At 42.2% G+C, this 25,166-nt stretch overlaps 1 protein-coding gene across 1 annotated transcript in view; it reads left to right on the top strand.

The window, feature by feature from the left end:
* The first annotated feature begins 87 nt into the window (after positions 1-87).
* The window catches only part of AK5 (adenylate kinase 5), a 130,793-nt gene continuing 105,714 nt past the window's right edge, over positions 88-25,166 (top strand). The window contains exons 1-6 of the mRNA XM_077333291.1: positions 88-415; positions 4,172-4,358; positions 7,397-7,564; positions 9,813-9,982; positions 10,090-10,203; positions 19,638-19,829. Of these exons, the coding sequence (XP_077189406.1) occupies positions 356-415; positions 4,172-4,358; positions 7,397-7,564; positions 9,813-9,982; positions 10,090-10,203; positions 19,638-19,829 (891 nt within the window). The 5' untranslated portion in view covers positions 88-355. The remainder of the gene's footprint in view (positions 416-4,171; positions 4,359-7,396; positions 7,565-9,812; positions 9,983-10,089; positions 10,204-19,637; positions 19,830-25,166) is intronic.

The raw sequence follows: 25,166 nt of genomic DNA, 5'->3' as shown, positions 1-25,166 counted from the left end.
ACGCGTGTAAACAGGAGCGAGCTCGTGCGATTCGGAGTCACTCCTCCTCCTCCTCCTCCTCCTCCTCCTCCTTTCCCCGCTTCCTCGGCGTCTTTTCAGCAGCCACCCACTCCCCCCAGCAGCTCCCAGCTTGACTGGCAGTGCGCGGGCTGGGTGGGGAGGCTGGCTGCAGCTCGGAAGAGGAGGGGAAGGCGCTGGCTCTGCCCGCTCCCTCCGATCGCCTTTGCAAGGACGAGGACAAGAGCGGCGAGAGAGGCGGGGGCAGAGCTGGCGAGCTAGCGTGAGGCTCCTCATCGGGGAAGAAGCCCCAGCCCGCAGCCCCGGCCGCGCCGTCGCCCTCTCTCCGCCAGGCGGCATGAGCACCTGCGACGTCAAGGAGTACCTGGCCAAGAAGGACATCCCGCAGCTCTTTGAGGTAAAGGCTCTCGCCGACCGAGCGGTCCCTGCCGGCACGCGCCCCCCCCCCCCCCGGGCGGCGCAAGTTTGCATGCCCGAAGTCCGGCCATCCCCGGGGGGGCAGGGGGAAGGGCGCGGCTGGGGAAAGCGCCCCGGCAGTGGGGTCCTCGTCCGCCGCCTGCACCCGACCTCGCCCAGTCTCCCTCCGGGCACAGGGGGCGTCTTCGGGTCTGGCCCCTGTCCTCCGAGCCCCGAGCCAAAGGTGCCGTCCGCGGCACTGTCTCGCCGGACAACCCCGAAGCCCTTGCCGCTTGCCCCCGCTGGGCGAGAAGGGGCCAAGGGAGGGCGTCGGAGAATAGCTTCCCTCGCCGCCGGGCTTCTGTCCCCGAGCCTGGCTTTCGGGGTCTCGGCTGGCCACGTCGTGCCCCGGCATTTGGATCGCGGGGGCTGGACGCGCCTGGGGATTTGGTGGTCTGACCGCGGGAAGGAGCGGGACTGGCCCATGGCACGCACTCCGCCGCCGCTCGGACCAGCCGTCTCCCCCCCCCCCCACCCGAGCCTTGTTATCTGTGTGCCGGAGTGCATTTCTTGCTCAGCCTGGGGGTTGAAAAGATTTGTGTGGACATTCAGTTCAATCTTGATTTCCTTTGGCTTGGCGTGCCTGACGATGAGCAGTGTGCATTCCCAAAGACTTGTTTCCATGGTCAGGAGCCCAGTCAGGTGCTTGCCTTTGCCCACGTCGCATTTTGTCATCGACATTGTCTTCTTCTCTTAGGCGGGGAGGCTCAAAGCAAAAGCTTTTATTGGGGGTAACTGACTGCAAGGACCTATATGGGATCATGAAAGCAGCCGCTGTGATTCATCGCAAAGTTTAAATGGATTACTTATAGATAGAAATAGGAACAGTTTTGCCTGGTGGGTGGCAGGAATTATTCAGACAAATGCAAACGATTTTTGGCACCGGATAGTACAGTGTTTCTGGCAAACACTGTACAAATTATTTCAAGGTGTTTATCAAATTGTAACCCAGTTTACAGATTTAAAATGCTATTTAATTACACCGCAGTTTGGAATTCTACTTGTTGTCCTTGCAAGCATAGGTCATGGCTACTCCCATTTTAGACTGCAGTTTGAAGCAAGGGGTCCAGAACTTTCAAAGGAGGCCCTGTAGAATTGCTGCAAAAAATGGGGGGGATGTACTAAGGCAACTCAGATTGCGATTCAATAGAAGTCACATTTTCCTGTGTGTATATCTGCATATGCTTTGCATATATCTACTTATTTTGGAAATGCTTATTCTTCTAATAATGATTAATTTTCCTACTGTGTTACTGACACTTGAGGGCCCTAACCTTTGAGTACTCCGCTCAGCCACCACCACCCCTCTTCTGGGCCAGCTGTTTCATTAGGCCTTCTCAACAACTTTTAAGGCTATTTTCAAAGCTGTAAAGACTACAGACTTTTGGGGTGGGCACAGAAACCTTGGATAGTCACAGGCTGCCACAGTGAAGATTCTCTGCATGGCTTTAATCGCTGCTACCAATGCAAAGGCCTGCAGGATGGTGATGGAGTTTTCACATGAGGTGTTTCCTTTGCCCTTCCTGCATTGACACTCAAAGGCATAGTTGTCATTGCTATTATGATGACTCACCATCCCATTTTATTTCCCTTCACACATGCAGTATAGCACATCATCTGCATGTTTTCTGTCAACTGCCCTGAGCTGCATGGGATGGCGGTATATAAAGACAGACAGGCAGACAGACAGATAGAGATAGATGGATAGAAAGAATAAAGACTTAGGGGAGTCTCCCAAGTTTGCAGGAAGATCTTTTTAGTATCACTGTGGCTCCAATTTGCTAGGAGTGCCAATCCCCAAATGGGACCTGGGAATCCCCTGGAATTATAGGTAATCTCCTGAAGAAAATGGTTGCTGGACTTTAAGACAAAATGGAATTTATGGATGTAGTACATTATAAAAAAGTATAATTGCGGATTTATGACTATAGGTTATGATTTATGATTAATAAATGGAAATGAGAATGAATAGAAATTTTGAGTAGGAGACAATGATATTTTTTGTATACTCTTCAACAAATACAGTTGGAAGTTAGCATTGGCAAATGTAATATCATCTATTAACATGGTTTTCAAGATGGTTAAAGGTATTTTTATGAAATGGATTATAAATAAAATTTGAAACTATTAAAAAAAGAGAAGGAAATGGTTGCTTTGGAGGCTAGACGACATGGCATTATAGTACACTGGACTCCGTAGCATTATACAACACTCCCCGCACAAAGCACTGCCTACTCCTGGTTCCAGGTATTTCCCAATCCAGACCTGGCAACCCAGCAATTTGCAGCTATCAATAGGAGGCCACCTGTTACTATTAGATGCATAGACATGTTGAGTACATGATATGCTATAGTTAGTGCAAGAGTTAGTGCCTCATCATTTCGTTTGTACAAATGAGTAGGGATTTTGAATTTTAATGCTTCAGTTTAACCCATCTGAAGACTCTGTAGTTTGCAAGCTTATATGTACTTGCTTTTGTATAGTATTTGATATAAAGACAAAGTGTTGTGGACTGAAGAGTGAAATGGAAATTATGTAAAGTGATGATTGCCTTCTTACAAATAACACCATATTAAAAATGCAGTACTTTCCCATCTTTCATGGAACATGAAAAATGGAATATATGTATTATTAGTTAAAGTACTAATCATTAAACTATATTCAGGTTTGAATGAAAATAAAGCTCTATTTTATAGATAGTTCTGGTGCTCCACAAACATGAACTTTTAAAGCAGGCTTCTCTACTAGTACGTCAATACTCCTTTTTGCTTGTGTGGAGAAAAAAGCTGCTTTGGAAGGTGGACTCCTTCCATAGCATGATACCCCCTTGAGGACACTCTCTATACCAAATCCTGCCCATTTCTGGTTCTAACCCCAGAGACCCCAGGAATCTCAATCCAGAGATTGAGGCAACCTAGCTGCAATACGTTCACCATGGCTACCACCTGGAAACTATAGCATAGTTCATAAATTGCATTTAATATGGAACTCAAGGGTTAGAAACAGTCCAATCTCACTGTTTTGCATAGAGGCCAAGGATGAAAGGTGTTTTTCTTAGGAAAGTAATTTGTATGACAGATGTGTATGTTATCCTGGAACCTGTTCTCTGAGGAAGGACAATCCATTCATGGGAATCAAAAAGCTTTCTCTATTTTGTGGACTAGGGCAGGGGTAGTCAACCTGTGGTCCTCCAGATGTTCATGGACTACAATTCCCATGAGCCCCTGCCAGCAAATGCTGGCAGGGGCTCATGGGAATTGTAGTTCATGGACATCTGGAAAACCACAGGTTGACTACCCCTGGACTAAGGTGCAGGTAGAGGTCTGTAAGTGTAAGTGATAGTGTATTTACCAGAGACATTTATTTTCAACTTTGGTGTGTGTATGGGTGTTAAGGAACTCTGTAATATGCTGTGATAGCTTGCTGAACCCAAGTCTTCGCCATTTTTTAAAATAATACAAAATCCCTTGAAAATTAGAAGCTCAAAAATGGCTGCAAAGGAATGCTGTGTTTTAGTAAGTCACACTGTATCATTAGTAAGTCTTGTATACAAGATGTTTATGTTGTATACCTTAAATGTCTTAAATGATAATACCAGAAATTTGGATTTGTAATAAGGGTTTCATTAATCCTATTTAGTTTTCAGTTTTAATAGTCTGCAGCAGACTATAAATCATTTTGGGGCATTCTGTTTCAGAGTTTTATTAATGGATTAATGTGCTACAAACCTGATGATCCAATAGAATATCTGGAAGGATGTTTACAGAAAGTGAAGGAATTGGGAGGAGCAGAAAAAGTGAAATGGGACACTTTTGTCAGTCCAGAGAAAAGGACCCTGCCCCCACTTAATGGCAGCCAGTCAAGAAGGTCATTCTTCAGGAATGGTAAGATATTTTTATATTACTATTTCATGACTCACATTGGAATCAGATGAGTAGCTGAGGAGATGATTTCAGTTGGAAAGCCATTAGATGTTAATCTGTGTGAAGGTTTCATAGATCAGTAGTGTTGGAATTTATCTATGGAGGCAAGAAAAAAACATCAAGTATGATTAGCTTGCTCCCTTGTAGGAGATTAGCTTGCTCCCTTGTAAGTTCCATGCATCTTCAGTTGACTAACAGTGAGTGGTGTATAAATTTTACTCTTTTTAAAGTTTACATGAGCACTACAAAAACAGCATATTTAGTATAGATTAAATCAGAACTATCATATTGCCTGGAAATTCAGGACTGAGTCAAACGTATAGTTAATAATATAATATAATAATATATAATAACTAGCAAGAAAGCCCATTGCAACCAGGAATGCAATGGATGCTAGGACGCAGGGGACACCGGGAAGTATAGATCGCTGCGTGTCTCTCTCTGTCTTCCTCTCGCTGCGTGTCTCTCAGTGTGCCTCGCAGCAGGAGGCATAGCAGGTAATCAGGGCTCGTTCTTAGGAGGGAAGCAGGCAGGTCAGCAGCTTGGGGCAGCTCTCTCTGTGTCTCTCTCTACCTTCCTTGCAGCAGAAGCGATAGAAGGGAATGAGGGCTTGTGTTCAGTCTGGTAGGGCTCTGTGTGTCTCTCTTTGTCTCTGGCGTGTCTTGAGAGGAACCTGGCTAGCGTCCAAAGAGGGAGGGTAGAAGCTGTAGGGGCAGGGCCAATCAGGGTTCAGCCAGCATTGCTGACACATTCCACCCTCCAGGCTGTTTCACAAATATATAGAGGAACCATGGATAAGGATATGTAATATAGTTAGTAATACAGAATAGTATGTAATCGGTAGTAGTAAAAGGTAAAAGGTAAAGGTATCCCCTGTGCAAGCACCGGGTCATGTCTGACCCTTGGGGTGATGCCCTCTAGCATTTTCATTGCAGACTCAATACGGGGTGGTTTGCCAGTGCCTTCCCCAGTCATTACCGTTTACCCCTCAGCAAGCTGGGTACTCATTTTACCGACCTCAGAAGGATGGAAGGCTGAGTCAACCTTGAGCCGGCTGCTGGGATTGAACTCCCAGCCTCATGGGCAAAGCTGCTTTACCACTCTGCGCCACAAGAGGCTCTTAATCAGTAGTAGTAGTACAGAATAAATAGTAGAAGCTCTAGGATTAAATATAAATGTAAATTACCCAGAATTGTCTCTCCTGGACTCCATCTGAAGACTAAATCAAGCCTGTGGGTCATGTGCAGAGTCCTGCAAAGTTGCAGCCGCAGTGCTCTGGATGCTTGATAGGAAGATGGTGGGCATCATCCACCTCTGGAAGGAAATATTCAGCAATGTAAATAGTGGACATGGCAAACTGCTCACTCAAATTAATTATTATTTGCTTTAAGCAAGTGGCTAATTGCAAGTTTCATCTATTTAAATGTCTTGCTAGTGCCCATACATTTATAAAGGTTAACAATGTAACTGAAGTTTCTGTCCAGATAACATTATACTCAGTTAATAAGACTGTAATTTTGTCACATCTTGGAGTCTATTTTTGATTCAAGAAATATCAGAGGATTTTCAAAGAGCCACAGACATAACAAATGTCATGGTAGAAAAATGTCAGTTACAACTATATGACACACAATGACAACAGCAAGTACATACAATTTGACTTGGGATGTTGCATTGGTTCTTTCATAGTGTGTTCCTAAGTAAAGTTACTCCCATATAAACCCAGTTACTTCAGCTACATTAGAAGGCTGTAACAATGCTTAGAAATACACTGCAAATCTTTGGAAGCTTTGTTCTTTCCGTAGGTATAATAGTGGGAGAGATCACAGGGGAAACAGGCTGAGGTATTTGTAGGGGGGGAGAGAAGGAGGGTATGTGTGGTGGTTAGAAGAGGGACAGGGAACTGGGTACTCTCTGCCCAGGATCCCTCAAAACATGGAACCATGTTCCTCTTTCCTACTGGTGATCTGTAAACATATTGTAGTTGTAGACTGTTCTTGTGAATTATCCTCCAGGAAATTAGGTAGCTAAAGGTTTGCAGCTAAATATCTGGTTGGTTATTTCAAACAACATATAATTTCTCATTTTCTCTAGTACCTGCTCTTTTTTCTGCTCATTATCTCTCAGTTAGCCTTCTCACTTCATAATTTACCTTCTGGTATCCTGTTCTTCCTGACATTAATGAGGACCTTACCCTCTCTCTAGTTCCATCATAATTTCTTTTGGCAGCCCACTCCTTTTGGCTTTTTGACTTTTTGGTTCCTCTATCCCTCTTTCTGCCCTGCTTCTCCTTAGGATCTAAATAGACTAGAGATTGTATTTAGATTAACTGGAGTTTGATGAAAGGGCAACATAACATCTTTCTGAAACTATGTTGCTAACTCAGGTGTGGGCATTTGGGGAAGATCTGTAGACCGTGTCAGGAGATGGTAGGGTTTGGGGATATGTCAAACATACAAGTTCCTCTCTGTAGCCTAGAGATTCTGTGAGAGCTTCTGGAGAACTAACTGAAGGGTGGTAGCCCTATCTGAAGCTAGCCCAGCTTTTTCCTAGCTGTAGTGGTGTGGGGTAACATAAACTTCTTAGGACCATTTACATTTCCCAAAGCAACCAAAGATCTTTTAGCGGCATGCACATATCATTAGATACTATGCTACCACTGCACTGTACAATCATTTGCACCTGGTGGGGGATTGCCTTGTCCACTGGACAATAATACTGCAATATCCAACAACATGTGGATACAGCCCAAGTGACGTTTATGACAGCTCAACCATTCACTTCTCCAGCTACATATCACCACCGCTAAATTGCTTATTGAATTCCAGTATATGTGTATGTGTGTTTGTGTATAACTTTAAATATTTGTTGATAAAAATAAAAGCCCCTATAAGTATCAAGCAAACAGAGTCACATATAGACAGGTCTGAAATGAACTTCATTATTGATCCATTTAAAAGAGCTCTGGTTCTGATATTTCTTTTCTTATCGTTTTGCAGTGATGCCAGACAATCCCAACTTTCCTTATCGGCGGTATGATCGACTCCCTCCAATCCACCAGTTCTCTATAGAGAGTGACACTGATCTCTCAGAAACAGCTGAACTCATTGAGGAGTATGATGTCTTTGACCCTGCAAGGCCTCGACCTAAAATCATCCTTGTCATAGGTAGGAAGGCAGCCAGAGGTGGAGAAAATAACTAATTGTGATTGTATTGGATTAATTATAAAGAGAGAAATGATGAACTGCCAGAAATTGATATCTATGTATGCGATAATACTGAGACAGTTAAAAAGACATTAAAATCGGTTTTAAAAGCAGGAGATATTTAAAAACAGCAACAAACCAGGAGGGGCAGTAAGGGAATACCAGATGAAATAGGGAAAATGATGGGGGAAACCATCAGATCTCCCTGGGAAGAGGATGCCACATATCAAGACAGCCCTTTCTCAATCACCTATCTAGCCTCAGTTAATGGGGACACCCAAAGCAGGGCACCTGAAGATGAACGTGGGAATTCTTAGGATTGCATTGACAGATGGTACTGAAATATCATGTAGAAACTCTAGACCAGTGGTCCTCAACCTTTTTATCAACGGGGACCACTCAACGCCGGGGACCACTCACCGGGGACCACTCAACGCCTTTTACTGAGGCCCGGTGGGGGGGTGGTAGTTTACTCCTCTACTCTCAACCACTGCCCTAGCACTCTCTGATTGCTATGGTAATGTTTAAACATCCCTTCAAAATAAGATACAGACATGCCACAACAATGAAGTGTGTTGTAAAGGGCTGGGGGGATGAAGTAAAGGGCCGGGGGGGGGGGAGGCGTCCTTCGGGGCCCACCTCCAATTAGTTGGACCACATGTGTTCTGTGGCCCACAGAACGGGGATCGCTACTCTAGACAACTTCATGATATCTAGCACACTCATAATTTATATTTACTGAAATAAAAAAATGGGGGGAGTATGTAAGCCATGCTAATATCCTTGGAGGAATGGAGGATACAAATCAAGCACCAGCCTAACTTGCTTGAATACAAGCATCTTATTACAATAATGTAAATGTTTTCTAGTTCAGTTTATTACTATTCATTTAGCTCACTAGGATGACTATGAAGGACTAGGTGTAGTATATAGCTTGAAACTAAGAACACTGTTGAAACATACCATTGCAAACTGAGCCATGCCATTCTAAACAGAACTGGGGGCAAGAACAACTGAACTCAGAACACTGGCAGTGTCAGAACCAGTTTGGTTCTTTTAATTTATTGTGGATTTAATGTGTATCCTTCAACCTCCCCCCCCCCACCATCCTGCATAAGGTTAACACTACTGGTCTTTGAAAAGTAACAAACTGATGCGCTAATTGCCTTGCCTTCCTCTGGGGATTTGTAAATTGTGTTGGGACTCATTGATGCATTGGACTGTGAGAGCTTTGAAATCTCCAGTTCTCACCTGGAGATTCCTGCATCTACACACTGTCACAAATGATTTGTAAGAACAAACAGAATGTCCTCAGAATGCCTATGCTTTTGACCTATGCTTCATTATTGTTGTTAGATGTGTAGGTCAACTCCATTCTCACCTTCTCCATTCTCACCTCCTTCCCTCACTGTCCTTGGCCTCCCCCTGTTACCTCCCAGTTGCCTGGTTTGTTTTCTCTTTGAAGCATCCTGTATTAATTGGTTTCTCACGGGTGGGGTGAGGGAGTAGAAGGGCATATATGCTGTGTTTAATTTCCTGAACCCCAGATAAATCAAAGCTTGTGTTGAGTTAACTATCTTGCACTAGAATAACCCAATCTTTTGCTTAGTCAAAGACTGTGTTTTCTTGGCAACTGAAGAAACCTGACAGGCCGCACTATTTTGGAGCCAGTCATATTTACAACATTTGCTGCTTATTTATGTGATAGGCTGGTTTGGCATTTCAGTGACTGAAGACTGACTTTTAGCTCTGTTCTGTTTGCAGCCTCCTTTCTGTTAGATGGAACGGAGTGTTGTGCCAGCTTCTGATGTTTCACCTCTCTCATTATTAAATGGAATGAAAAATTAGCCAGCTTTTATAGCCTCAGTGACCTGCAAATTATGAAACTGTTCACAAGGGAGCCTGTGGATATTTTCCTACACTTTTCACTTTTAAACTACTGCAGTTTCAATGGATTGCAAGTGACACAGGGATAGATTAAGTCTTTATCTCCACAAGACATCTACCTTTCCCAGTTCCTTTGCTGGATTGTTGAGTTCTATTCTATACAGCTAGTAGTAGAGCACAGGATGAAGTTGCTGGTCTTTGAAGAACACTGTTTTCCTGCATTCTCAGGGAGATTTTGGCAGTCCAACATTGATGGTCAATAGTAAATCTGAGATTTTAATATGAGACCTTTTTGTTTGTTTACCTTTATCTTTAATAACAGGTGGCCCAGGAAGTGGGAAGGGAACCCAGAGTTTGAAAATAGCAGAACGTTATGGATTTGAGTACATCTCTGTTGGTGAATTGTTAAGAAAGAAGATCCACAACACAAGCAGTAATAGAAAATGGAGCCTGATTGCTAAAATAATCACCACGGGGGAATTGGCCCCACAGGTAAATCAGTACTGGGAAATTATATACCATGTTATTTTTGAGATTTGTTTACATATACTCTTAATATGTGCAGCTAAAATAATTGTTTTGTGTTTTTAAAAAATAAGGAAACAACTATTACCGAGATAAAGCAGAGATTAATGCAGATCCCCGATGAAGAAGGAATTGTTATTGATGGATTTCCAAGAGATGTGGCCCAGGCTCTTTCCTTTGAGGACCAAGTAAGAAATAGTTTTTTAGAATTCTTAGTTGTTTTGAATTTGTTGTGTTCTTCATGTTAAGACTCTGAACTCTAGAAAAACTGGCAGTGCTAGCTTAAGTGAAGTTGTCTACTAAAGTCAGTGAATTTAGAAGGGTGTGACTCAGCTGCTTAGGATGCCAAAGCAGATATAGCTATTAACTAAGCAATCAAAATGACTTTTAAATTAAAACAGGACAGTTGGCTGACAAAAGGTTATGATCTTGACATATATCTTGTCAATAGATTGATATTCATAGAATCATATAGTTGGAAGGGGCCATACAGGCCATCTAGTCCAACCCCCAGCTCAATGCAGGATCAGCCCAAAGCATCCTAAAGCATCCAAGAGAAGTGTGTATCCAACCTTTGCTTGAAGACTGCCAGTGAGGGGGAGCTCACCACCTCCTTAGACAGCCTATTCCACTGCTGAACTATGACTGTGAAAAATTGTGAAAATATTGTGGCATTGAAAGCAAATAGAGTTTGATCATATAGCCAGTCATTATAATATTTTATTGCTTCTGTTAAGAAATCCATCCCAAGCAATTTATGCTGTCAGACATCTTTTTGTAGTTTCTTGAGCAAAGACAATGGCTTTCCTGCTTGCAGAGTAGATTTCCTGGAGTGTGTCCTTCTTTTCAAGGGCTTTTGGCATAGGATGCTGACTTTGTTTATTCCAGAATAGAGATCACCTCTGAAGAAAGCCTTGAGTAATTTAGTGACATGACATTTGTTTAATGTAAAGTAATCCAAATGATTAAATTCATGTGATTGAAATTTATGTCACCTTCTGATCAAACACTGTAACAAGCTATAATGTTTTGTGAAAGCCACATGCAAACGTTAAATTTCAAAAGTGAGATTTTCTGCAATACTCTTCAAACAAATCATTTTAAAGTGCTCCATAATCACTAAAAATGTTAATAACCATTTTGAAGTAGACATTCCCACACTGATGTGTGTGCAAGATGGTAGTCTGATGAGGCAATTCAATTTTTGTTCTGTAATGGCATGTTTTTTGAGGGGTTGAAACAATTAAATATCTGTAAATCCAGCTCCATGACACCTCTTTTTCTTTGTCCTCATCCTTTGAACATAACACTTTCTCTTTATCTTCTACCGTTGAAGATAGAACTCACTCTTAGATTGTAATATTTGTATATATTCATATTTGGTTACCTAATCTAGGTTGTTGCTAAGGATCGAAAAATACATTCTGACAATTAGATAAGTTACAGCATACTTTAATGTCATTACCCTGATAACAATCATTGAATTTTTTAAATGATAAAATGGTAGGTTAGCTTCCCCACTCTTTCAGTAAATGCTTAGGAATAAAAGGAGATTTTTAAGAATTAGAAATAGGAGAAGAGTTGGTTTTTATATCCCACTTTTCAAAGTGGCTTACAATCGCCTTCCCTTCCTTTCCCCTCAACAGACATCCTGTGAGATAGGTGGGGCTGAGAGAGCTCTGATAGGACTGCTATGTGAGAACAGCTCTATTAGGACTGTGACTAGCTCAAGGTCACCTAGCAGGCTCCATGCAGAGGTGTGGGGAATAAAATCTGGCTTCCCAGATTAGAGACCCCTTCTCTTAACCAGTATAGCAACCTGGCTCTCAAACCTTTGTTAATGAAAAGTACAGAACCAGGGAATCTCAAGGAAACTTATACAAGAGAGGGGAGGGATGTACCTATACAGATTTTCCTTGTGTGGAGCAGAGCCCTACATCCCCTGAAATTTTAAATTTTGGTTTTTATGGTTATAATGTATTTTATTTTATGTGTTTTATCTATGTTGTAAGCCATCTTGAACTCTGTAAAGAAGAAATGAAGCTAATAAATGTTTTCAAATGCATTTGTGGACATAGAGGAGTGTAACTTTGATTAGGATCAAACTGTATATTTGCCAGGACCTTGGATCTAAAACAGAGGTTAAGTGCTTTATACACTAGAATATAAGTGGATATACTTGCCCCCAAGAATCACCTAGCTCCCTGACTTTTGAAACACAACTTTTTCACTGAGATTTGTTTAAAAGCTGCTCTGCCATATTTTTTATATTAAGTACCACCGAGTAATTCTGTTTTGGTTCAATGAAGCCTGTCTCTTCTAGACAGGTTTGGCTTTCCTCAGGAAGTTCCCCAGTATCTAACAAACCTAAAACATTCCTCCTGGAAGCAATTTCTTACCTACAGTTTGAGACTCCTAATCTGTGTATGACTAGTTGGCCTTGTGTGTGGTACTGGTAGCAGTTTATATGTGAATCAAAGTCTTCTGATTCTGGTAGCAGTTCTGAAAAAGTTATCTTTGAGGTTCTGGCTTTTAACTTTCTGCCTAGTGACCCAAGGATTTCCTCCAGGACCACATAACTATACTTCCCAATGACACTGGTGCCAACATGCACCATGATCCCTGACTCTTCCCCAGTGGACACCGTCCTCCTTGCTAATGTGGACCTTGTATGTACTTTTCAGGAAACTCAGACTACAGGAGTTCTCTCCCCCTTGGCCTCCATTGCTAAACTCCCTAGCTCCACTACCCTGTTAGAGCCCTGGGGTGTACGTCCTCAGGAAACCTTGTTTTATGAAGCCTAATCTCTAATACACTCTGGTTTTCAGCCGGAAGCCGGAAGCTCCACTCCCAGGAATTAAACAATAGCAGTTGGCTGACCCATCTCACTCAGTAGAATCCTAGCAGAACCATGTGCTACTAGACACTACTAGACTATATATTGAAAGATATGAGGAGATTTTCAGACAGGCACACTCAGAAACTTCTCAGGATCCATACATTCTCAATCAAATACACACATCCTGAATTTGAAGCTCAACGCCCCTTTTAGAAGTTGCTGTTAAAGACCATGGAATGCAAACTCTCAGGAAGCCAGTGTGCTTTCTACTGTAGAAGTAAAAAAGCACATTTGACAGATAAGTTAATTTAAGAAAGCCCGTGGACTCTTTGGCCTGTTTTAATCAGTCCATTTCCTAACTTCCAAAAGAAGATTGAATTTTCATTTTTTCCCTTCTTAAAACCTTTCAGATAAAATGAGGCCCCTTGTTCTCTAGTGAATACATTTCAGAGACTTAGCAAACACCAAAATATCTTTACATTCTAGACAGTCAGAGAAAAATGCTGAGAGAGAGGTCTGAATATGCTTGCCTGTCATTCAGGTGGAAAGCTATCTTCAGGGTTAGTATGTTAAAGATTATGCTTTCTAATGATATCCATCAGCTAGTAGCTTAAGTAGATGGGATGACTTTATTATTCAGTTTCTGTTCTTTTTGCTCATTTTCATACATTCCTTTCATATAGCAGGGGTTTTCAAACTGCCTTTGTATTGCATTTTAGTGGCTGGTTGCTAATGGATTTTTTCTGCAGTTTCAGTCAGACCCATGTTAGTAACCAGCTGCTAGAAGAATTTATCTACCTGTCCATACAAACCTACATGCATTGGGCTAGCAAAGCATGATAGAACCACGCTTTCTTATAGTTTGCACCCCTTCTTTGCGCTTCTGAATTGTTGTGGTGTGGTGTGTAAAATGTCTGCAGCGCTTCTGGCAATGCTGCTCACCTCCCCACCATTTTTTGCTGCACAATCTTCTTTGGAGGTTTTCATTTTAATGTTCTAAGTTGATCGTTATAGTACTAGAGCAATGTTTGTCGCACCAGTCACTGATGCATCCACAGCCCAATGAGCTGCTTCTTTTCTCTTTATTTTGAGTAACAACAGTCAATCTCATTTTGATCTCAGTGGTCACGTGATTTCAATGGGTACTCAACTTAGAACATTTTTTTTAAAAAACCCTCTGGGGAAAATTGCACAGCAAAAGTGGCAGATTTTGAAATGGCCATAGCACTTCAGAGAACTCATAAATGGAAGGAAATTTGCTACATGGCTCTTCTGTCCCTGAATTGCTTTACTTGAAATCAGGCCACCAATTAATAACATCTGGTTTATAATGCGAAAGCCCCCAGTATTACATGAATCATTTGGAACTAGTATAATAAATCTGTACATCATCATTGGCTTTAATTTTGTTTTGAGACAGGAATAATCAGAATAAATCATTGTAAAAGAAAGCCCTTTGTGGAGTACAAAGCAATAAGGTTATTTCGTAAAATAACAGATCCTAGAACTAATGGGAACAAACAAACAAGAACTTATTATCATTATTGAATTTTCTTGTCAGAAATTGCTGCAGGCAACACTGTAATAGGAGACATTTGTGAAACCTCCAGAAGGAAGAAGAGGCAGTCTGTCTATGGATGTACTCTAGTTTCCTAGTTTAACCTCTTAAGAACTAGCATGCTTCTTTAGCCATCCTTCATAAATCTGAATACCTCTCTGTTTAAGAAGCACATTTAAGAAGGACTAGATGCATCAGCAACCAACCATCCAATGCAAGACACAGTAGCTCCAAAGCAGCATTCATCAGTGCAAGCAGAGCCACCCTATTGATTCGTTTAGAGCAGTGGTCCCCAAGCCCCGGTCCGGGGACCAGAACCGGTCCGTGGATCAGTTGATACCCAGCCGCGGCTCTTCCTCGTCCTCCTCCCTGGCTGCTGCCTCGGGGGCTGCTCTGCCACTCTGTTGCCGGCTCACCTTTGATGCTCTCCAGTGGCCACCATGGCTGGGGCTTCCCCTCTGTGTGGCACTGCACAGCTGCTGCTGGCAGCGCCCCCCAGTGGGCAGCGGGAAGTCAGGGGCACCGGCAGGAAAGCAAGTGGAGCAGGGGCTCAGGCAGCAGCGACATCCCTCAGCAAAAGACTATCCCCCCCCCCCCCCCGGGCCTTAATAAAATTGTCAAACATTGACCGGTCCCTGGTGATAAAAAGGTTGGAGACCACTGGTTTAGAGTATTTGTAACCCATACTGTTAATCAGACAAACTACTGGGGTGAACAGAAGGTTGTTAATACCACCAGCCTATATGTACAAGGGCTTGTTGATCGCATTATATGTGTCCCCTGAATGGAATACTAGATAACCACCAATATGAAGTAGATTAGGCTGAATGAAAATACTGTTGGGGGTGGATACGAACCCAGGCAGAGGTGGATTTATATATATTAAGTAAACTGAGTAGTAGTGCCTCAAATTATGAGCGGCATCTAAATACAAAAAAAGCTCCTCAATAGTAAATTACCATTTTGGGGGGCAATGCTATGAGGCCTTTCAAATTTGATATAGTTTAGGGGCTTGCTGTGTTTAGTATTTAACCTTGGTGTCCTAGATCCTAGTCTGCCAGTCTAACCACTACATCACATGGGATCTCTTATCATCTAGTGCTGGGCTGGTTCTCACCTACATATTTATTGATGGCTGCCAAATATGGCAGTGAGATCAATCACTACATAGAGAATGTCTAAATTGACCCAAAGAATGCTTTTTAGTTTGATTAGTTCACATATTTTAGCTGTCAGTAATCAGGTGTAACCAAACAGTGAGAAACCAAGTTACCAGCTCACTGTCCCAGATCTCCATAATATAGAATCATAGAATCATAGAGTTGGAAGGGGCCATACAGGCCATCTAGTCCAACCCCCTGCTCAATGCAGGATCAGCCCAAAGCATCCTAAAGCAATATGAGGTGATCAGCTGTTCCATTTTTGGCAGGACAGTCCCGATTTTTAAAAATTTGTCCTGTGGCATTTTACGAAAGTCCCGATTTTTAGTCACCGTCCTTTCTACTGCTCGTGGGTAAGGAAGCCAAATCCTGGATGCGGAGTCCAACGGAAGCCTGCCTTGTACAAATCGGTTATAAAAAGCATTGCTTGCCAAACGGAGGCAAAACCCACCACTCTGCACAGTTGCTAGGGTGGCCTGTGCTGGGCCTCCCTTAGTAAAGGCAGAAAGCTGTGACCCCTTGTGAGAACAGAGGTGCCTTGTCATGCAGGCTGGGTGAAAGAATGAACAAAAGCAAGCCTTGATTGAGAATCTCATGAGACCTTGAAGGCCATGTGAAGGCGGGGCTTGCAGGCACACCCTGTGTGCTGCTAGGGCCATCCCTGGGGGAGCTATTGCGGTATTTCTTCCCTCGAGCCTTAGGCTGTGAGATGTTCTCGCGAAACTTGGGTACCTGGGTGCAGGGTTTGGGGACGTCCCTGTGAGGAGGAGAAGCCGGGCTTGGCTGCTCTTCATGGGGTGGCGCAAGACCCAGCTGAGGGCCTGGCTGAGGAGCCAGGCAACGTTGGTGACCCCAAGGTCAGTGTCAGCCCCTGAGTGGGCGGGGCCTCTCGTTTCCCCCTGCTGTGACGTCTGCGCTTGCACGTCGCTTCTTTTGCATCAATCTCCTAGTCCTCATGGGACCAAGGAAAAGGGGAGGGGGTAGCACCAGCATGCCCATGAAGGTTTACGCCTTGAATAACACCGTGTTCAAGGGAGTTGTGAGTGTCCTGCACAGTGGATGAGCGATAGGGTGGTGAGTGTCCTGCATAGTGCAGGGGGCATGTCTAGATGACCCAAGACTCTAGGTCCTATAGACCAAATTTTTAATCAAGAACCCCCGCCCCCGGTCAATGGTGTCCCGCTTTACCAATGTTAAAATCTGGCCACCTTAGCATAATTCATATATTCTTGTAGCTCTTCCTTTTCCTTCTCCCTAGTTCTAACGACACTGCTGATGTTCTGAATTGGTACTTGGAGTCAGAAATGGGATGGATGTGGGTGATCAAGCTGAAAATTCTGACAAGACAGATTCTTTGGGCAGGGTGAAAGAGAGACCAGGGACTTGAGATCTCTTGGATTGGATAATATGCATGTTGAAAGACAGGTTTGCAGCTTCAGAGTAAAGGTGTGCATTTGGCTAAACAGAGATGAAAAAAGACCTGTAAAATACCTGGTGTTTTTCAGATATTGTTTAAGCCAATTATCTGATCTGATGATTGGCTACTGGTATAGCTGAGCCCAAATAAAAGCTGGGGTTTGGGATTTTCAGCTATATCTATCAGCTAAGGCAGTGGGAGCTGCCCCAGCTGATCCTTTCAGGTTTGCATGTAGTGATGAAAGACCACCCCTGCTGTGCACAAATCCTGGGGACAGCTTCTGCAGTGGCACGGTTTAACCTGGCTGCAACAAAAGCCCTCCCTATGCTTTGAAACTTTTAAACCATGCTTCAGGAGAAGCCAAGGCAGCTCCAGTGTCAGGCTGTCTTTTAAAAATATATCTTACCCCCCCCCCCTCGCTTTCTTGAGTATATTGGACCCAACAGAATTTGGGATTTCAAAAAACACCAGATGAGGATTTTTTGGAAATACCGTTTTTTTCTGGGTACAATAGACCCAAACTGAAAAACTGGGGTTTGGGAGTGATGCTCCTCTACTTGGGAGTGATGCTTGACACAGCAGTAATCTTAGAAAGCCTGATTGCTCTGGTGGCTCAGAGTGTTTTTAATGATGTATCAGACATGCCCATTCCTGCCTCAGATCAGACAAACTGAGGTGACTAAGTTACCTCTTGACTAGACTGTTGCAATGTAGTGTAATCAGAGCTACTCTTTAAGAGTGTTTGGAGGGTGCAGCTAATATAAAATGCTGCAACTAGAATACTAGTTGGGACTCAGCTATTGGGAGCACATGACCTCACTATCACAGCAATTACACTGGCTAACAATCCGCTCCCAACTCCATTCAAGGTGTTGGATTTCACCCTTAAAACCCTACATGGTTTTGGATTGGAGTATCTTCTCCCATACGTTCCAGCCCAGGCAGATCTCAGGAAGAGGTCCTCCTGACTATCCCACCAATCAAAGAAGCTCACTTGATGGGTACACAGAGAGGCCCTTTTCAGTGGCAATTTCATGCTTATGGAACAAACTTCCCAGAGAGGTGTACCTGGCCCCCTCATTTTCTATCTTTAGGAGGAAGCTGAAATCACTTTTATTAGGATTCATTTAATGAAAGCATTTGATTAAATCATTTATAAATTGTGATTTTGAAATCTGGATTTCTGTCTTTTTACATAATTTATTTTATGTATTTCATCAATATTAATATTGCAAACCAGCTTGAGTTCTGTAAGGAAGAAAGGCAGCAAATGAATATTTTAAGTAAATTAAAGAAATATATTCTCTTGCTTTGATAACTCTGAGTGATTGTGTAGTTCGGTTTTTAAAGTATTGGAGATATGTTTTCTCATCCCGCTTTGAAGCAGTGTGAATTCTGAAAATTAACTAATTATAACTAATTGATTGCACAAACATTTTATATTTTAAAAACTGTATTAAACAATATTCCTATAACTAGGAAGAAAGCCCATTGCAAGCAGGAATGCAATGGGAGCTAGGACCCAGAGGACACCAGGAGATCGCTCTGTGTGTGTGTCTCTCCCTTTCCCCATGCGTCTCAGTGTGTCTTGCAGCAGGAGGCATAGCAAGCAATTAGAGCTCGTTCTTAGGAGGGAAGGAGGGCTGGTGTGCAGTGTGGGGCAGCTTTCTCTGTCTGTCTGTCTCCCCCCCCCCCCCGTTGCAGCAGGGGTGACTCTCTCTGTGTTGCTGTCAGCAGCTTGGGACAGCTCTTTCTGTGTTTCTCTCTGCCTCCCTTGCAGCAGGAGCAATAGGAGGGAATGAGGGCTCGTGTTCAGTCTGGCAAGGCTCTGTGTGCCTCTTTCTGTCACTGGCATGTCTGAGAGGAACATGGTTAGCATCCAGGAAGAGAGGGCGGGTGCTGTAGAAGCAGGGCCAATCAGGGTGCAGCCAACATTGCTGGCTGCACCCTGATTGGCCCTATTCCAACTTGGACAGCTGGACACGTCTCACTCCCCAGGCTGTTTCACAAATATATAAAGGAACCATGGATAAGGATTTGTATTATTATTATTATTTTTTACTAATCTTGACAATATGCTATTAGCACTATTTGATACTGGTAGCTATAGTGGGATTATCCCTGTGCTTTGAAGCTTATTTGATCTTCCTAAGGAAAATATCCGAGGTTTAAAGAACTGAAGACATGAGACTTATTTTAAATCAACTCACTGATTATGAGTTTTCTGAGGGGCAAAAATGTTATGCGAAATGTTAATCTTTGCTCAGCAAAATTTAATTTTTGCAGTAACTCCATTAATGCTATTGTTACTTCTGGAATAATTGTTCATATAAATAGAGTTAGAAGTGCTAAAGGAAATATAATACAACAGCAAGATGGATAGCAAGGTTAATTTCATTTTAAAAATGACAAAGCCAATGCTTAATTCATGTTGTTCACTTGGGAATGTGAAGCAGAGGGAGGAAAGTACTGATTTATTTAAATGCCTTATATTATTAAAGATAATATGAGATTTTTGGTGATCCCAGCAAGTATAAACTGGCCACTTCTCATCTAGTCTTTACAGAAACATAAGCATAGTGTGTCGGAAGTTATTCTAAATAAATTCACATTTTAATTATTTGATTATTTCATGATCTTCTCCACAGATCTGCACCCCAGATTTGGTAGTGTTTCTGTCCTGCTCAAATCAGCGACTGAAAGAACGGCTAATAAAACGTGCGGAGCAGCAGGGGAGGCCAGATGACAACCTCAAAGCTACACAGAGACGCCTTGTGAATTTTAAGCAGAATGCGGTTCCACTGGTTAAATATTTCCAGGAAAAGGGTCTGATCATGACTGTAAGTCTCCAATGAGCATATAAGCTTAGTAAACAGTGCTTGAATTCTACTGTGCCCCACAAAAAAAAAACACCCTGAAAATTTTGAGTCTTATGTTTACTCCTGATCCTATGATTCATCATCAGTTAGCTTAGCCTTTTTCAGTTTTGCCAAAGTCCTGTCTAGGCTGTCTGCTCAAAGATCAAGAAAGTTTGTTTCAAGGCTGCAGTGTCATTTATTTGAAAACTGACATATCCCTTGGGAAAGCATGTCTTCAGAATCTCAGAGAAAGTTTCCATTCCATTTCAGGGGTAGTGATTCATTGATCTTTAGTTGCAGTAAACTAACAAATATCCTGTTGAGTCACTCCGGATGTTTACTAAACCTGCCTGGTTAGCTTTTGCTCATATTTTAAAGTTATACCTTGCTTTGATGGAGAAATGCCATCCATTTACTGTTCTGGGGTACAAAATTATAGTTCAGTATGGTACACAGGAGCTTAGTTTAGCTGTTTTTACGAAGTTTTTTAACAGATGGCCTTTGTTAGGTTTGTAACAAGATACATATGAAGGTACCATTTCTGTTCCATGTGAATGACTACTACTATTTCCATGAAGGTAGTGGCATTTTTAACTGCCATTGTTTGGGAAATTAAGGTAGTCACAGGTATGGCTTTTACAAGGAAGTGCTCATTTACACAAACAGTGCATTCATTAACATATGACATGTCTGTTAGCCAAACTGTAACCCTGCATATTTTTAGGATGATCACATGAGGATTGTTGTTGTATAATCCTGTCTTCCCACTCTCTGTTATCAACAAGAAAACAACTCTGTATAGTTTGGGTAAAGAAAGAGATTATTTGAATTGCAATGGGACTACATACCATTTTGCAAACTTGAGTCACCCCCAATTTGCCGATAGTTTCCCTTACAGAGATTGGGCATGAGTTGGCATGAGTCAACTTTCTCCCCCTTTCCCAGAAACCTTAAGCAGTAAAGGTTGTGATTTGGCTGTTTACACAATTGAGTGCTTGAGCAAAGGACCTTAATCCCACTGTCCACCAGTGATCCTTTTCCCCCAGTATTTTTCTTCTAGTTCAAGTGATATCCCTGATAGATGCTTGATGGGAAAAAATACATTTCAAGCACCAGAGTAAGATATGGGAATTGGGCAGGGTTTAGTCCTTTTTTCTGTCTTTTATCCCTACTGTAGCAAATAGTTCTGGAGAGAGAAGGAGGATTGCTTATTTAAAACTTCTACATTAAATTACAGACACTTGGAGCTACCAGGTTCTAAATCTGCAGTTCTGTCACACGTAGATAATTTCTTTGTCATCACTGATCTCTTGCATCTCTTCTGGTTTCCCATGTGTCTCTGTGTGCCTGTGAAGCCTTAGCTTGTTTTCTTTTTGTTGTATGACTCAATCAATATTCCCCATCTGTCTCAGGGCAGGTGGGTTGCCTATTTCTGGGAGGAGGGAGAAAACCTTTGTTTCCTCCCCATTCCCTCCTGGCCTGTCTGCCAGCTCATACAAATGAAGTGTTTCTCTACCAGTGCCTGGAAAATTAAAAGCACTTAGAATAGCTGTCAAACTGAGAGGCTTGCACCTGCTTCCAAAATTTGGAAATAACTTTGATTGAATTAGGTATCTTTTCCAGCCAGATTTTGATTATTAAGTTTCCAACTTCAGATAACTAGTTTATAGTGCTGTAGAATATGCTTTGAATCGCAGAATGCATTGGATTAAATTGGTCCATTTTGCTAATTAGTATGAATCATGATTTTGCATTATTCTTGGAAAGGATAATGCAGTTTATATTCTAATGAAACTTCAAAGTGTGCTTGTCAAATATATTACTTATCTTTGACAATTATGGTATTAGAAAATGCAGTCACCAGTTTTCATTAAAAGAAAGGATCAGCAAGTATTGAACAGATACTATTTTATGTTTTGCAGCTACACAATCAGATGCAGCATTGCGGTACAAAGACGCCTTATTTAATATAGTCTTGAGAGAAGTGAAAAAATAGGTCATTTTGCAAGAAGAAAAGAATAATGGTGTCAATCCCAGGTGTAAAATCAGATTGAATTTAAGTCTCTAGTGTTAAATCAGATTCAATTTAAGTCTCTAGAATTCTAAAAAATGCAGAGCAAGCAGGTCAGCACAACACATTGACAAATTATTTCAAAAATCTTAGCATTATATCAACTACAGAAGACTTTAAACAACAAAATAAGATCGTTTGTATTAGAGTTTACAAAAGTTATATGCAACATTACATTATTTGTTTCAAAATACTTTACTGTTCTGCTATTAACTGCTTTACAAAATGCTTTATACTGTTTGAAATACAAGTTTAAAAGCCATTCCAAATAATATGCTTAAGTGTTACCTAATATTAGGGTTGCCATATACTCAATGGAGTCAGGACACCCTGTACCTCCACTGACACTCTGATAGACAACAGGAGAAAAAAAATTAAGCAACACACCATCTATGACAGCAAGACATCACTTCCAAGGAAAACCCAGAAGTGATATCATGTCTCCCTATGAATTACCAAAACCACACTGGTTTTAACATTGAGTTTCTGTCAATTCCTAACGGATGTGACATTACTTATAGGTTTTCCTGGAAGTGACATGATACCATTGTTGAAGTTCACCCCTTCTTGACCTTGCCCAAGAATGTGCCCACAGGTTCCTATTGAGTAAAGCCAAAGGAGCATAGCATGGGGACAGATCCAGCATCAGGTGACCCACCTGCCATTGAATAACTGCACTCTTCCAGCTTGTCTGCTGGGGAATAACAGTGTGGAATATTAAGACCCAGGGATCCATGTGGACATTGGCCTCTGCATAATCCCCTTACCACCTGAGGGAAGCCAGCTGGCAGCTAGGGTTAGGTGCTTCGGGCGCCGAAGCACCCAACCCTACTGGCGGCCCTGAAGCTGGGCATGTGGCTAGTGACTCCACTTACCCCTTAAGGGAGTCCCCAAACCTGGGAAAGTGAACACGTAGGCCTGGCCATAGTCTTTGCCAATATGAGTCCTTTTTGGACAGAAAGATCATTCTCACTGATTTGGATGATGACAGAATCTAGAGGGCCCTGCTGGAAAATCTGGTCCAAGATGTTTGCTAGGAGAGCTGGCCACCACATTAGTCTGTGCCTCAACCCAAATTAAGTCACTTCCCCAGCTTGACATTGAATCACAGGCACTTACCCAGAACACAATGCTGTGCCTGATGATCCACACCATTTTCCTTGAACCTACAGAAACCTACAGTGTCCCTGCACTGAAAGTATATGTAAGCATTGTAATGCCAAGAAGCATCAGGGGCTAATGGCCTGATCCGGTCAGGTGATAACCCTAGTTCCATACCAATGTGACAGCACTGATTGGAAAGGAGTGCATGCCAAAGTCCTCTTGGTAAAGGCCTAGGGCTGTGACACCGGCCCACATGACACTGATAAACTGGAATCAAGGCAGGCAAGAAATTTTAGCATATATCAGGAATGTACCGGGGGCAGCAGACCTCACTGCAGTATACTCGGTGATGCACCAGATGAGACAAGGTTGCCCAGTTGGGGCAGCATGCAAATGGATTCAAGATCCCTGACCCCGGGGATCCATTTTTGAACCTGAACAGATGAATATGAAGCTCATAGCTGTGTACTCAATTTTGAAATATCAAAGCATGGCTGCTGATTTCATGACGTGAAGCTGCCATGAGCTTACTGCACAGAAAAGCCCTGAAAAAGTCCAAAATCAGATACCTTAAAAGTGGGAAAGCCCAGAACCAGATAGCCTTAAAAGTTGGGGGAAACAACGAGGGAAAATGCCATATGAAGCCACACAATATCTCTAAAATTATAGGTTTTCATTCAACCGGCTCATAGGTTGAAGGCCTCCTCCATCCTTCAATGGCCCACTAGGCAAGGAATAAGCTGCAGGGGTCACAGGACCCTAGAGCTTTACAATGACCATTTTTGCACTGGAGGTTTCATGCTGTGCTGCAGGCTGGAGTTTTAATCATGGCAGGTTGCCCCACCTCTTTCTGTACCCACATGGGGGAGCATTTGGCCTGGTGCACCTCATCAACCCCCTATTTATGCTCCTGCATGGGAGCTGGAGCAGTGAAGTGCCCAGTGCATAAACGGTCAATAAAAGGAAATGGCTGACAAGTAGAGGTTTATAGTCCTGGGGGAGAGTCCATGTTCTCTGAGGCATGCAATGGAACCACAAGACTAATGACACAGGGACAGAAAAGGTGACAGCCTCCCCTACAGACTCAGCAAAAGGAAGGAAAGACTGGTGCCTCCACTAACAAAAACATCCCCCCCAATTTCTGGCTATGGGTCTGCTTAAAGTGGTTATACATGTGGAACAGAAGGAACAGGCACTGAATTGTTTATTATTGTGCTAGTGAAAGATCTAATAACTCTTTGTAAAAGCTACTTTGTTATATGATAAATGAGGTAATTATGTAATTTAAAAAATATAATTTAAATTAATAATAAATTATTATCCAGTCCTTCTCACCAATGGAAACCTAAAACTGCATTGTTCTCCTGCCCTCCATTTTTTTTTACAACTGCTTTGTGAGGTAGGTTTGGCTTACAGCTTCTCAATATTTTGTAATTGGATCCATATCCAGTGGCTGCCAATAGATGTGTTATTAGGACATTAACATTTAATATAAAATGTTTGTATTTATGTAAAGAAATCTGTGATAACATATGGCCCATAAGAGATCATAAGCTTGGTTTTGAAATAGTCTAACGCCTCTGTCTCTTCACAACTAAATTACTTGGGTTCCTTTTCTGTTATAAGTAATTATTTTGTGTAACAGTAATTGTATTTCACAAGCATTATCATCCTATATTATTAAGCTTTGATAACCCTTAAAGACAAAGTTATTCAAAGGATGAAGATACAGAAAGTCTTAGCCTGATTCTAAGAATTCTTTACCTTCAAGAAGGCCTATATAATTTGAGTCCCCAAGCAGAATACACACTACTAGCCACACACTGTGTCCTCCCTCTCTATTTGACTTCTTATCCTAGAATAGTCCACCATACATGGGTGGTGAGTTGCACTCAGCTTAGTGGGGAACAAAATTTACAGACTGGGTATACCATATTTAGTATCGTACATAAGATATAAGAGTTGTTTCGTATAAACTATTAAAATGATTATCAACTTGATGAGTGCTGCGTTCTTAGACAATATGAGTGAGAATTGTAGTGCTCCTTGTCTGCTACAAAAAGCTCACTTCACAAAAGCAACTTACCAGCCAGTTCATGTACTGGAAAAGAGCAATCCATAGACTTATAACTTCATGAACATCT

The sequence above is a fragment of the Paroedura picta genome, chromosome 4 (assembly GCF_049243985.1).
Source record: "Paroedura picta isolate Pp20150507F chromosome 4, Ppicta_v3.0, whole genome shotgun sequence".
Taxonomy (NCBI): domain Eukaryota; kingdom Metazoa; phylum Chordata; class Lepidosauria; order Squamata; family Gekkonidae; genus Paroedura; species Paroedura picta.
The sequence above is the reverse complement of the archived record's forward strand: the minus strand, read 5'-3'. Positions and strand labels throughout refer to the sequence as shown.